We start from the raw sequence: 14,734 nt of genomic DNA on the forward strand, positions 1-14,734 counted from the left end.
TCACTTTCTCTTTTCCCAATAATGAGATATGCATATAGTACATCCGCCTATTCTTCCAGATAATCCACGCATCGAGAGATTCTCTTCGCGAAGGAACGAAATCACGCGCCTGTTTTATGAAATTCTTTTCAACGATTTTACTCAACGATTTTTTCGTTATATTAATTCAATATATAGAAACAATTATAGTTATCTTAATAATGGTTGGAATTAAAACTTAATTTTATTATATAAAATTAAATAACACATAAATTAAAATATTTTATGGCAAAGAATAGAAATCTATATTTGTCGATTTGATCATTCTCGTATAGACTCTAGACATTGTCTCACAGACTTAGGTAACTACTGAGACAGTTGATTCGTACGGTAATTTTGAGTACAATAAGTCTTAACTTTTTCCAGTTATTGCATCCTTAACCTATAAATAAATTATTATTTTTAAAGCATTCAATGCAACGAACTTTATTTTCTTCTCTTACTCGTGACAAGAATAATAAATAAATAATTATCTTTTGACACAAGACCTTTTTTTCAGATTTGATCAATTTTTATTTTAAACGTTCAACGTTATTTCAATTATTTTTCAGTATTATTTCAATTTTTCTAATTTGAATTATATATAATATATTAAATTATATATTAAATTAATTCTAATAATCTATCTAAAATAATATTTTTAATCAGAATATTTTTATAATAAAGCGGTATATAAAAATCTACAGTTAAAATATAATGTATTTTATTTTAATTTTCGCGCGGATAAAACAAAGAACTATACCGCTCTAGCCAATCAGAAAATAGCTAGGGTCTAACGCCGAGACGAATCAGTGCGCATCATAGTGCGCATGTCATCAGTCTACAGTTGAAAATTGTGGTGATAGGTCACGTTTCACCGGTTGAAGTGCGTAATTACGTGAAATTTATATTGTATTACGGTTATTAAGTTTACATTATAGATTATTAAAACGTGTTTTATTAATATATGTTTGTTTAATCACTATTATACCAATATGAACATCTTTGTGAGAGATTATCATTTGACTGTGAGCAGAATGAGTTTGAAAGTGTAGTTTCTACATATACCATGACAATTGAGAGATAATTCGACAACTTTGACATAGATATGGTAAGATTTTATTTATTGTAATAAAAACGTAATTACTATAAATTTTCTTTCCATCTCTTTTTACCCACTCGATATAGAAGTAGTTGGATTAATACAATCTATTCACATATATCGTATTTCGTATATACATATTCGTACATATTTTCATATATACACGTTTCTTTTCTAAATGCGTCATTCGTACGTTCAACTTGTGCGTTGTTATTTCTACATTTGTTTTGATTTTACACTCGAAGTCCAAGGAACTGAAAAACATTTCTTCGAGTATCTTCGAGAAATTGACGGTTGGCGTTGGTTCGTGTCATGCTCGAATCGTTGACTGTTCTCCCACTCCAATTTGTAATTCGATACGTCGAATCGCGGAGTGTCATTTCGTTTTCGAAGTTTGCGACGATTAAACGTTCGTATTATGCGTGAGGTACATATTATATAATACATAATATTACATTTTTACATTATTTAACATTATTTTTTTTCTTTTTTTCTACTATCATTACATTTCTACTATCAATACACATTTTTTTCGATCATTTATATGTATATATTAAGCAGTGTTTTCTTCTTAATAGTATTTTTTTGTAATTTAAGTTATAACAGTTCTATTTATTTATTATAATTTAATTATAATAGATATCCGCGAAATTAGAATCAGTGCTTGTTCGATTATAATACAAAAATGTCATTCGTTTTTTTTTGACTAGAATAGACTAGAATTACTGTTTCTGTGAAATTCTCTATCATTATATTTATAATACTTATAAGAATTTGTATTTTTACAGATATTTTCCATTTTCTGGATGGGCATTTCATCACAACATCGATGGCACTACATATTCTTCGCATCTAATGGTGAGTTGCATGTATTTAAGTTTCTCCTTCCATTCGTTAATTTGAATTAGAATATATTTAACATAGATATTTGAAAAATATCTATAAATATCAAATATATATATACAATTATATTATATATATAAAAAATAATAATATTTAATTAGCTGCGAGTGCATTTATATTTTTCATACGTAGAAAATTTAGATATAAGTAATGGATAATATTTTCGTTTCAATTCTTAAAATTATAAGCATAAATTTTTCCTTTTTTATATTTTTATTACTTTTTGAGCGATTAAATTTAATGTACATACTTTAATCGATAATATGATAGATGGTATAAGAAATATTCCGATCTTTTTTTGAGATTGGTATTTCAAAACGCAAAATCGCATAAAACGTCACATTTATTCTCGTTTTTTCTCGTCCGTGTCGCCGGTTTACTCGTGAAATTCGTGGAATCGCGCGTGTGATCGGTGCCAGGGACAAATCGTTATCGACGAATACTCGTATCGATAGTTTAATTGGCGATCCGATCGAGATTCGATAGAGAAATTGATTTGAAAAGAGGGCGAGAATCGCATGGAATAAAAATTACGTAAAGAATGGATCGTGCGGTCGATCGTGTATCAATGCTCTCGACTCGATCGAAAAAAGGGGATGAGAAATTATCAAAGATAATTCGGAATGGAATTATTACCCGCGTCTGTTATAAGATATAGTTGCGTTGGAAAAGAATTGTTGGAGGGGGGGGGGGGGGGGGGAAGAGAAACTGGATTTGGTGTGAGAATGAAAATTAAATGCATTCATTGATGTAGCATTCTCACGAAGGTAGGCGCGTTGGAGTATTAACTTTCGTTGGAAGCACCGCAGGATCAGAGGCCAACCGGACAGGCTGGCACACAAAATACCACCTTGGAAGGTTTAACGATCGTGTTTCTCCGGGACCGGCCTTGGAAGCTGTTCCATTCGTATTCGCGGCACTTACGTAATCGCTCAACAACGATCGGTAAGAGCCACCCCGATAGCCACGCGCATCTTTTCTTTCTTAGAGAAAAAAGATGAGAAAGAGAGAGAGAGAGAGAGAGAGAGAGAGAGAGAGAGACGAGGAAAGGTGAATTTGAAATGTCACCAACCAGCTGGATCCGTTTTGTCTCGCAGATTCGATCTCCGTTATATACGTATTAATCGTTACCAGTGTTATGTTAATCAATTGGTTAAAATCGTGCGAGATAGATATTAATACAAATAATCAAGTATTAACGCGAGTAAGTTTTAAACAAAAAAGAAAAAAAAATTAAATATCGAGGAATATCGTTGGAATCGAAGGAATCAGCGAAGGAATAAGATCGATGCATTCATCGGTTTTATAAGTGCGCATATTCCGGCAAATGTCGAGACCAGCTGTTGGTATCGTCGTCCCTCTACGATCCGATAAATTGGAATGTCCGCTGACCAGTTATCCGGACAATGATACCACGGCATTGAACATCAACGACCGCGATGTGTACATTGACGGATGTCATAAAGTAACCGGTCGTAATCGAATGTCGGCATCGCGTCGATCTAAAACTTCTCTCGGAAAAAAGAGAGAGAGAGAGAGAGAGAGAGAGAGAGAGAGAGAGAGAGAGAGAGAGAGCAACTCGATTCGTGATAAAATACACACGCAACGATGAATCTAAAATTCGTACGTTCGACTCTTTCGAGGAATAACATCACGAAGCGTGATCGAAATTGATTCGAAATAATTAAAGGTATATAATTTCTAAATTTCTATCCGATAGTTCCCAAGCTATGATTATCCTAAGCAAATGATCGATTTACGCGTACGTGACGCGATTCGATCGCGTAAAAGAGATATAAAATTGCTCTACGAGGCGACTTAGCGTTCGCCATACCGGAATCACGCTTCTCCAGGCTACATTCTTCGCCGCCATATTTACGTGCACCGTGCGTCACACGGTTGGACGTCGCGAACGAGTCTTCTCGCGGTAGGAGAAATCTGGGGTGACCGTGGGATCGATCCAAGCCGTGACCCAACAGCGTTGACGATCGTTCACGCGTTCGAAGCGCGTGGCGAGCAGAACGTAGCGAGAATCGACACGGGAATCGTCCGTGTCCTACAACCCAGATGGATATGACCGATAACGTGACGCTCGCGCTTCTGACATGCATTTGGGACGTGGACGTGTAGGTGATTCTGCCCGATGTATTCTGCCGCTCTCCTCCGCTCTTTCAACCATCGTTCCGTATAATGTTAAATAACGGTACGAACGCGATTGTGTCGGCCGAACGCGACCATGTACAAATAACGATGATACGCCGATACCACCGTGAACCACCGACGAGGACCCCGTGTTCTCTCGTATCTGCGCCCATTTGCATGAACAGTTGCTTTCGTGCTCTTTCGTTTCTCTTATTTACAGCTGTAAATAATTCTATCCTCCCCTCTTCTTTTTCTTTTATTCGAATCTCGTAAAAGATTATTTATTTTATTCGTTGCATATACACATCGAAACTGTACACATCGTACAATCTTAACAATTGTTTCTCTATGGGAATATGTCAAATTTCAATTTTTTACGTCTCAACATGGTGCACGAGAGAAATCGAGACGCTTCGAGAAACGAGGAGATAAATAAGGAGAATCCGTCGCGTAATCCGTCGTGAAAAACGAATATAGAGATTTATTTATCACAGGACGAGAGGGGAGGGGAAGGAAAAGTATAGGCGTGTGCGTACGCGAAATATACGCGGAAGACATTCCACGAGAAGTGGGGAAAAAGGCGAGTTAATCCTGTAATTATGAACGAGATTCGCGGGACACGTTTGGAAAACGACAGCGATGTCCACACGGGAAAATTTGCATTCGTTTAAATCCCGTCGTGGAACAAGATTCGCACGTTTATCTTTGGAAGCGTGGTGCCGGTATCGTCGCCACTTTTCGCCTCAAGTTTACGAACGTGCCGGCCATTGACTCCTCGCCGATTTACTCTCGACGAGAGACGAGAGAGAGAGAGAGAGGGAGGCATTCGCGCCGATCCGCGTTACGAGGACTCGCGTAATTGCTGACGGTTGCTAATACGTCCTGTCGGGAGAGAGGAAAAACCAGATTCGCAACTCTGAAAGCGCGTCCGGTCGTTTGAATCCACGCCGTCCCGCCATTTAACATCTTGGCTAATTTCGCGAAAATTGAACTTTCAATTTGCACTCGTTACGATCTTCTTTTTTTTCTTCCTTTTCTTTTCCTCTTCTCATTTCGTTACCGCGCAACCATACTTTATCGCTTTACCGATTATCTTGGAGGGGAGGAAAAAAAAAAAGAAAAGAAAATTGCCGACGAACAGGATTCGAACGTTATAAAAGAATAAAGGAAATATCGTAAATAAATCGAGAATAATTTATAAAAAAAATTGGAACGAAGCGACGAAAAGGTTGGATTTTATTATGTAAGGGAAAACACAAGTATCTCGTGAATCTCGTAAATATACATGGATATTCGCGTTTCAAACCGAATTCAACGTGGGTGTCCGTGAACTCGCGGTTCGGCCGGGATATTAATCAAACGCGAACGATTATAAAAGCTGGTTCGATCGACGCGAATGTACTATGTTGGCCGGGGATGACGTCAGCCGAGCGGCGAGCACTTGACGGCAGCTCGATATACCCGGTTGCTCGCGCAAGAAACGTTTGTTTTTGCCAACGTCCACCGCGAGAAAGGGAGAGAACACGGGAGAAAGAGATAATTTTAGCTTTAGCCAGGAATTACGCCACGATACAGGTTTTAAACGCGTATAATTTATTCCGCGTGGCGACGGCGCGTGTCTCGCATCGGCCGGTCTCGGAACGACGAGGGAGGAGGGGAAAAATCGGCGAGCAACGAGGCTGGCGTGTGGCTGACGCGCATACCGCTTGCTCACCCGTGATATCGCGTCGCGTAAGGAAACGATCGACACACGCGTAATCGAATTTCGAAAAGAGAAATTTCAAACGCGTTGTTCGATATCGGTGATCGAACCGATGGTGGACGAGGATCATTCGCGAATAACGTTATTTCGTACATTTCGTTTCTACTTGCTCCTCTTTCGTTCTTTCTTTCCTTCTTCTCTTCTCTCGATACGAACGACACGTATATATACGTACGAATACGTAACTCGAACAAGCAATACATTGGTAAATTTTGACGCGAAACGACAGGATCCTCGATTAATGTCGATCATCGCGAACGATAGATCGGCGCGTAATCGTTCGCTAATTTATTCGTGTATGTATACCGCGGATTAGGTTGTCGCGTTGTCGCGCAACGCGTTCCAGAACGGCTAAGCCGTGGAAAGACGCTCGCTAACTAGATCCGAGAGTGCATGGCTTCGCTGCTCCGTGTCGTCGAAAGGGGTTGCAAGTGCGCCGATACCGTACTAGTGACGATAACACTCGTTTACACGTTTCTTTTATTCGCCATCGACAGTTGAGCGGCTCGTCAACGATGGACAACGAGGTCATTGTCAGGCCGGCCACGAGACTATCGCTTTATTACTACGCGTATGCTCGCGTTTCTCGCGAAAATGCGTACGAGACGGTTTCCTAATCCGTCCAGCGTTCCAAGATCGAACGATTTTACTCGAAGCAAATATTTTTGACCATCTCTGTTTCGTTGAATCGGAAATTCGAGATTATTTCGAAATCGACGAGAGGAGGCAGTTGAAACTTTGTCACTGCCGTTTCAACGCTCGATAGACGCGAAAACGAAATATCTGAAGATGAAGAGTCGAACGTTAATCCCTCGCGGCTCGATAACATCAACCTACGTCAGCGTTTAATTACGACGATGACAACGTACTCGAACGAATTCGCGTTCGTTTCACCGAGTTCGTTCTATCCGACGGATTCTATTAAATCGTTAAATTGCTTGGACGACTTTCGAATTATCGATCCGATATTGCGCCGACCGTTTAATAAATCTTACCTATAAATCTGTACACAGATCGCGGCAACTCGTAATAAATCATGGATAAATCGGTTGGCGAAGCAAGCGGCCCGACTCTCGAAAGCTGCGAATGTTGGTCGGAATCGGGAGTGAAGCGAGAACAGGAAGGCACGCGCGCGTCAGAATGTTCGCGGATGACACAAGGAGACGCACGTATGCGCGTTGTTGCACACGTTCACAGAACGGAACTGTCGGGCAGGTTACCCGGTTATGCGAATAGCAACGCGAGATTACGATGGAGGGAGCGCACCCTTCTCCCTTCACCGGCTACTTACGTACGGATAAATCGGCGTACAGGGATATAGGTGCACGGCTTCGTCTCGGTTGCGTCCATCCTCGAGCGGGTGGTGGAGAGGAAACGAGAACATCGTTCGAGGCTGCGGTGTAACGTGAGAAATCAGAGATCACCGTTTTGTGGCCACCGGATCGTTTTATTCGCCTATTCCGCGACCCGCGGCCCGAGCAACCGGAAAGATTTTGCACCGTTAGAACGCGTTATCGGTTGCTCTCTCTCTCTCTCTCTCTCTGTCTCTCTCTCTACTTTACCGCGTTATTGCATCGATATTTGACGCGACGTTGGGAGAGACGCGCCGATAGAATGATTCAAGCCCCTACCTTTTGAATGGAAACGCGATGCACGATTCGTTCGCCGATTATTTCGTCTCTTATTTCGTTTTTTTTTTTTTTTTTTTTTACGTAGCTGTTGCGCGGACACGTGACGACTCGTCCGAGGGAACCGACTTCCGTGGATCCTACCTTCTACTACTTTCACCTCGCGCGAAAATTACCAATCGAAGTAGGATTAAAAATCTCGAGTCTTAAATGGCTTTAAACTTTTTTGTAAAGAGCATTAAAAGATTCGTATTCAAAAATTTGAAAGCAAAGAAAATTGAATTTCAGAGGAATTTTAGACTCCAACTTTTCAGAGTTTCTGAAATGATTAAAAACGGCGTTATTGATTGATTGATCGGAAAGAAACTCCGTTTAAATTTCGCATCGAAGGAGACGAAGCGTTGACAAAAGAGAGAAATCGTAACGTTCCGTTCGCGTACCGCCGTCGTTCGAACACTCCGTGAAATAAGCGTTTATCGCGTTTCTTCGATTTTACGGCAACGCTCGTCTTTCCCTTCTTTTTTTTTTTTTTTTCCATTATCATCACGAGCGAGGAACGACGAATATGAATATCGCGTTCGAAATAGCAGCTAGGACATTGAACTTTTCGCGCAACGTTTCGCGAAACACCGGAATGAATCGGGAGATGCGTTGATAAAACGACGCTCGCGAGTTTTCGATAACCAGTTTTCCACACGTACCGGTAATTTTCCCCGCTAATCGTTTCACGCCATATAATCTCCGATAAACCGTTCGATCGTCGTAACAACGCGATCGATCAATTGTTCGAAAAGTGAACACGGCACGAGACAGAGGCGGAGAAGGAGGGGGGGGGGAAGAAAAAAAAGATATCGTTTCAATTAGTTCCCTCCTAACGAGACGCCCCAAGGTTCCGAATAAACTCTCTATCTGGAACAATGCCCCATTATGTATCGGATCGAGCCGCGATATATTAGTCCGATATAAAGAAAGGATATTAGAATCTATCTCTCCCCTGTAAATCTCTCCCCGCCAGCGTAGCCTTCGAGGCGCAGGTATCACGGACTTGCCTACGTTTTCCGGTTACAAATTAATTTCGTGGCTTGTTCGGCTGTCGAGGCTTCTCTCCGTGCTTATGACGTTAAACAAGGGATACGTATAAATCCCATGGAGAGACGTAATGCGTGGGTGTTTATACGTACACGGCCACACTTTTTCCCGCAACCGATCGCGAGAATAAGAACACATATTCCTTTTTCGGCTCGGCGCAGCTTGTAAAGCTCTTTCGTCGTCTCTCGGTTAATACGCCGGATCCAGATTGGTGACGCCGTTTCGTTCGAAAACTCCAATACCCGGCCAGATCTAATGGATTCGTTCCCCGTCGTTTATCCTAGTTTATCCTATAGGCTAATTTGCCGAACGAACGAATGCCGTGTCGATATTTTACGAACAGAAACATTTTCGACCGAGGGAATTAACGCGAAGGAAACGTTCAATTTCATCGAGCCCCAACCCCCACCTAAATTCGTGTTTTCGGGCGAACAACGGCGATAAAATCGATCTTTATCCCTCTCGGTTTAAGGATTCTCTGGCGTTAAACGAGCCGACATCGATTCCCACGAAGCTGGTAGTTTTCGCACGGAAAAGCCAATCGGATAGGAGATAGGAAATCTCGTGGAATACCGATCTCACGAAGGGGGAGTGGGTCGGTTGCGCAAGACGTTGGATAACGGTGCCGTTTCACACCGATAACATCGAGGGGGAAAAAAATCGTTTAATGAAAAGCTATCCCATTTAATGGCTCGTTGTATCGTTTTATAATCGACGCTGGCCGAGCACCAGCGTATAGACACTACTCCATCATTTGGAAACGCGTACACATATTTCCCCCCGACCGAATCGCCCGACAGATCGAATCTTTTCGTGCCAACGTTCTAAATCAATCGTCTATCGTGGCGTAATTTAAATCTCGAGCAACAGGTCGACGCGAATGCGAAACCGGATTCGAGATTTACCACCCGTGCGATAATTTTCTCCATCTTTCTTAATCTCGCGCGAAACGTAACCGGATTCCCCGTTTCTTAAATCGATCCTCGTTGAATCCCGTACGTTGTCGATGTACGAAGATCCGAAGAACAGAAGAATTGGCGTTGCGTTCCGGCTGGCGAACACGGACGAAAGGAAAGGTTAAATCTCGTTACAACGACCGACGCGATCAAGTGCGTGAATATATACCAACGACTGTACCCCCGCACGCTGCTTATCGACACTTATCGATTCTCTTGATCGACACTTGCATTCCAAATGTCAGTACATTTCACGTCTGTTCGTGCGTGTTATACACTCGTTATTTTTGACCAACCGTTGACGATGTATCGTCATTATCATTGTATCGTAGAATCGCGATTAAATTCTTACGCGATAAAGTGAAGTAACAGAATAGATATGCAAAAATCAGCGAAATTTGCGTCTCGAGCGTTGGATTAGCGTTATTACGATCCAAGGAGGTGTTTACACGGTGTGCTCACTTACAAACGGAAGTGTATCGCGTACGTGAATTACACGCGAGATATCGTGTAAGTCGTATCGAGAGAAAGTTAGGATAGGAACGAAGGATACCGCCGTGTACGGTGGCGTGACAGTGCTAAATGATTCCAACCGCGTTAACGACGCGCACCACTTGGATTTTGCCACTCGTATTCGCGAATCGTAAGTCGCTCGCGACGGATCGCTGCTCTTGCCGCGTTACATCGATATGGAAATTTGAAAGCAGAGGCGAAATTTATCGGCGCGCAACGAGAGACGTTAATCCGGCGGCCGCTCGCCATCATTTGCATAACCGAGCCGGCAATAAGAGGGGGAGGGCTCGACGTCCTATCGATGCTAATTAAGCCACGATGGGCATCGATCGCTCGTCGGCAACGATTTTTAACGATACCGATCGCCGAGACAATGGAAACCGTAGGAGGATTGCAAAATCTCTGCGGTTTGCGCGTTTCGCTTATTTCCCTACCGACGTACGTACGATTTATTTGTTCGTAAAGTGACCGACAACCGTGCATTAGCCTGTTGCGCGTATGAAATTTCGAACGCTGTATATCTCGTATTCGGTACGTTTCATCGTGAAAATAATCGTGATAAGTGAAAAAAATGCACAACATTGAAATCGAAACGATTTCCATCTCTTTTACGACGCGGCGTTACGATCCAATGGATGCTATAAATCTAATCAAACTGTAGAGAAATTTTTCATTTCGCATGGGTATTTATCTCGTGTCGTAGATAAGCACGTCGTAGTTAGCCGCTTAAAAGCGGGGAAGAAGAACCGTGATCGTCTTCGAATTCCTCGTTCGCGGACGAATCGAGAAAGTAGAAGAAGTTATGCGTTTTGTGGAAACGCGGCGCTATATAGATAGACGCGAAACGATGCGCGTCGATAAGAATTTCTCGTTTACGATAGCGTAAAATAAAACTGTTCCTCTGCTCCCCGAGACAAGAATGCGGCGATGCATACGCGCGATTCGGGAAAGAAAACGCGACGCGTGTGGTATAGCATAGTTGGTTGCGAGCTGACTTCTCCGATACAATTTCACGCGAACAGAAGAAAAATGGGAGCCGCAGCTAAGAAGACGAAGAAGAAGAAGAAGAAGAAGCAGCAACAACGGTTGAAATGGTGAAATCTCGCGCGGTGAACGAGCGATAGAATCCCCGTGTACGTTCGAGGCGACCCGATTGTGTCAGCTCGAGACGAGCACGCTTCGCAGATTCTCTAAGCGTACCGTTAAGCAACTCGGTGAAAATAATGAGATCGATAGAGAAGTATATAGCGAAACTATATCTCGAGTAATTTGTAAATTTCGACGAGTCGAGTCGAACATTTTGGAATTGTATTCGTTCGCAAAATTAAAATAACAATTCCAGAGATAAATTCTTAACTGGTCTAGAGATCGATCGACATCGGTTGTTCGAATCGCGCGTCATCACCACCAATGGATATTTCGTTGTATTCAATTTTATTCCTCGAGTAAGAAGAAAAAGAAGAAGAAGAAGAAGAAGAAGAAGAAAAATTTAGAAATCTTTGATCGAGATAGATGTAATCGTTCAGCCTAATTGAACGTATGATACGTATAATCGATGCAATTAAATAGATCGAGAGTTTAAAGATATGGTTAATGAATTAGGATTAATTAAATACGTTTGATGTCTTTTTTATTGGATAATCAAACTTTTCTATGAATTCGCGAGTCTTGGATAGTCGTTAACTTTCATTTCTGGAGGAATAATATAAAGGAAATAAGAAGCGATAAAAAGAAAAGAAAGAGAGAGAATGAAATATGTGTTGAGAATCATTTACAGATAATTTCGAAAATGATTATCCTTTTGAAAACAAGCTATTATTACGAGTAAAGAAAATGATTGTTCTTTTTTTTTTTTTTTTTTTCTTTACTATCGAATTCTTGTAACGAACGAATTCATGTTTCGAAGCTGCGTATCGAATGGGAACGGAAACAATCTAAATTTTCGCGTAACTTGCCGGAACGCTTTGGTAATCGCGACACGTTCGATGGCCAAATTTGTAGCGACCGGCAAATTCTCTTCCTTTCCAGTCGTTCTTCCCCTTCTCTTCCTTTTGCACGGCTTCCAATAATTGAACCATCGCTCGATAATAACGAATCATACGTCGGTATTCCTCGTCGGTTGAACCGAGAATGGAATACTCATTTTCGTTTTAAAACGTTAAATATAAATATGTTTGGAAGATGTTTTTCGGCGAAGAAATTCTTTTAAAATTCTTTCTTTGCGCGATATAAATTCGAAAGATTTCGACTCTCTAACCTATTTCCGATCGATCTTTCGGAACGAGCAAATCTCGTTCGAGATCGCGTTCCGCCATAAACGTCGCGAATTATTACGGCGGTAAATCCCGATCGAAAGAAAGTGGAACTCTCGGCGATAACAAACGTACGTGTTTGCTCGATATCGAAATCACGATACGATAGAAATGCAAAGAGGGAAGAAGAAAGAGAGAAAGAGAGGAGTCTCTCATTATCTCTGTTTATCCTGGCTCGAGACCTAAGTCAACAATCGGGGTACCTGTAACAATGCCTCGCTGTCTCACGAATCCCTAGTGGATCATGGAAATGTCATTTTTCCCGTCGAAGAAAGAATTCGACCAAGCTGACCCATCCTTTTCCTTTCATTTTACAAGAGCACAAAGAAGGGACGCGAAGGCAAACGACGCGCGACACGGAAAATTATCACCGTACCGCTCTAATCCATTATCGTGGATTCCGGACACAGGGATGAGTCATCACATGTGGGTTAATCGCAAGCGAGAACAAAGTGGACAAACGGTGGAGAATCTTCTTGGAATCTGGATGGTGGAAGAAAATTGTTGTTCGCGTTCCAAGGACAATTGGCAAATAAGAAATAAATAATTATAGAAGGATCGGAGATGGATGAATTCGTAAAAATCGAATCTACCATTGCTCGAACGGCAATTACAATTTCTATTTATGATTTATTATCCTTCGTCGAAATACAATTCTGTCTATTATAATATCCGGACGATAGGTAACGTAACGAACGATAACTATATTGACATTTCGATTTTCGCTTTTCTTATTCCATTCCATAATAATGTATATATAAGATCTAAGCTCTGACGAGTTTAGATCTCGATAATTTTTTTCATTTTTCCGATAATTTAAGAAACTCAGGTGCTCGTTTTCTATCCAAAATGGAATAAATTGTGATCGATCAGCGAAATTGTCGGATCAAAGAAATTATCGAATCGTATATCATATATATTAATTATATATATATATATATATATTTACCGATGAAAATCTTATCGCGACACGTAATAGTAATAAAATCGTGGAACAAAGCGGATAAATTTGTCGTGGATTTCTTGCCGCGTATTATACCGCGCTACTCCGATCATGCACCGTTTAACCTGACATTCAGAGAATTGTCTGTCGCAAGTGAACTCGAGTTGCGCAACTTAAATGGATATAGACAGGAAATATTATCCTGACGTTTTTCTTCTCGTTTCGATACGTTATTACCATGCAGAATCGTTAAATATATACGTTATCGCGCACAATTCGCAATCCGAAGATGGAATGTTGAAAATGGAAAGGGAAAAATCTCGATAACGGTTTTTCGCGGTCCGAAAATTTCTTTACGCTCGTCGCGTCGCGAAAGGATTTATTAAGATGGAAATATATTGAACGATCCTACGGATGAAATGAAGCGTGAACAAACATTTTCGCCAAACAAAATTTTCATAGAATCTTCTTTAATCAATTTCTATCCTCGTGCTTTTTTCCGGATTCCAACGTTTTTTGCTTCGATAAGACTATTTTATCACTCACGAGGAGAATTTCTATATTCGCGATTCAAATTAGAGAAAATACTTTATTATACTTTTGTATAAATTTACGTTCACATTCGATAAAACGATTCGTCGATTCGATCGTATCGTATCACGATCGAACGAAACGTTTGGTATAAAAAAAGTAAATTAAAGTAAATTTAAAATTGAACGTTTCTACGCGTTTTCTTCGTCTTTTTTTCAGCTTCTATCATCGAGTAGATGGAGAAATAAACGATAAAATTCTAACCAGAGAATCGGTATCAATCTCGCGGAATCCTTTTTTTCGATCGAAAAAAAAAAGGGATCGAAGCGAAAGAGCGTTCGATTCCGTTATCATTGTTCCGAAATGCGAATGTGGAATAAGAAGATTGGTCGGGCGCATCTCGGATAGCCGAGAGGGCGCTAATTAAAGTAATAATGGGATTATGGGTTGGTTCGGGTATCGGCGTAGCGGCGTTCACGCATCGTCGCTCCGCTATCGAATCGCGATCCTTGACTTCGGAGGCAAGAGGAAACAAGCGGAGAAAATCGAACGCCACTGGATAACGCAGCGCTACTGGATAAAACAGCGATAAAACGTTGGACGATGTACAACGCATACCGGAAATGTTATTCCCGGCTACCGTTTTCTAAATGGCCATCTGTTTTTTCGTGCAACGATCGATTCGAAAACTTTATCGAATCGCGATCTCGAAATCATGGGATAGGAATCGAATTCCGATCCCACGAACGAGCGAAAGAAGAAATAAACGTTCGATTATTTTAAAGTTTCGCTAATTTAAAAATCCGGGATCCAGAAGCGAAAAATTCTCGTTCTT

The 14,734-nt window shown here is 41.1% G+C and overlaps 2 protein-coding genes across 5 annotated transcripts in view; one reads left to right on the top strand and one right to left on the bottom strand.

Annotated features, from left to right (window-relative positions):
* The window catches only part of Shrm (shroom), a 168,936-nt gene that overhangs the window by 113,524 nt on the left and 40,678 nt on the right, over positions 1-14,734 (bottom strand). The gene's annotated exons all lie outside the window — the stretch shown is intronic.
* The window catches only part of LOC147657324 (uncharacterized), a 231,195-nt gene that overhangs the window by 54,085 nt on the left and 162,376 nt on the right, over positions 1-14,734 (top strand). For both annotated transcript variants that reach the window (XM_086909904.1, XM_086909900.1), the window contains exon 2: positions 1,909-1,978. In XM_086909904.1, coding sequence (XP_086766030.1) covers positions 1,909-1,978 — 70 coding nt within the window. The remainder of the gene's footprint in view (positions 1-1,908; positions 1,979-14,734) is intronic.

Source organism: Apis florea, unplaced genomic scaffold (genome assembly GCF_048593485.1).
Source record: "Apis florea isolate Af1SG1 unplaced genomic scaffold, ASM4859348v1 contig_3170_pilon, whole genome shotgun sequence".
Taxonomy (NCBI): domain Eukaryota; kingdom Metazoa; phylum Arthropoda; class Insecta; order Hymenoptera; family Apidae; genus Apis; species Apis florea.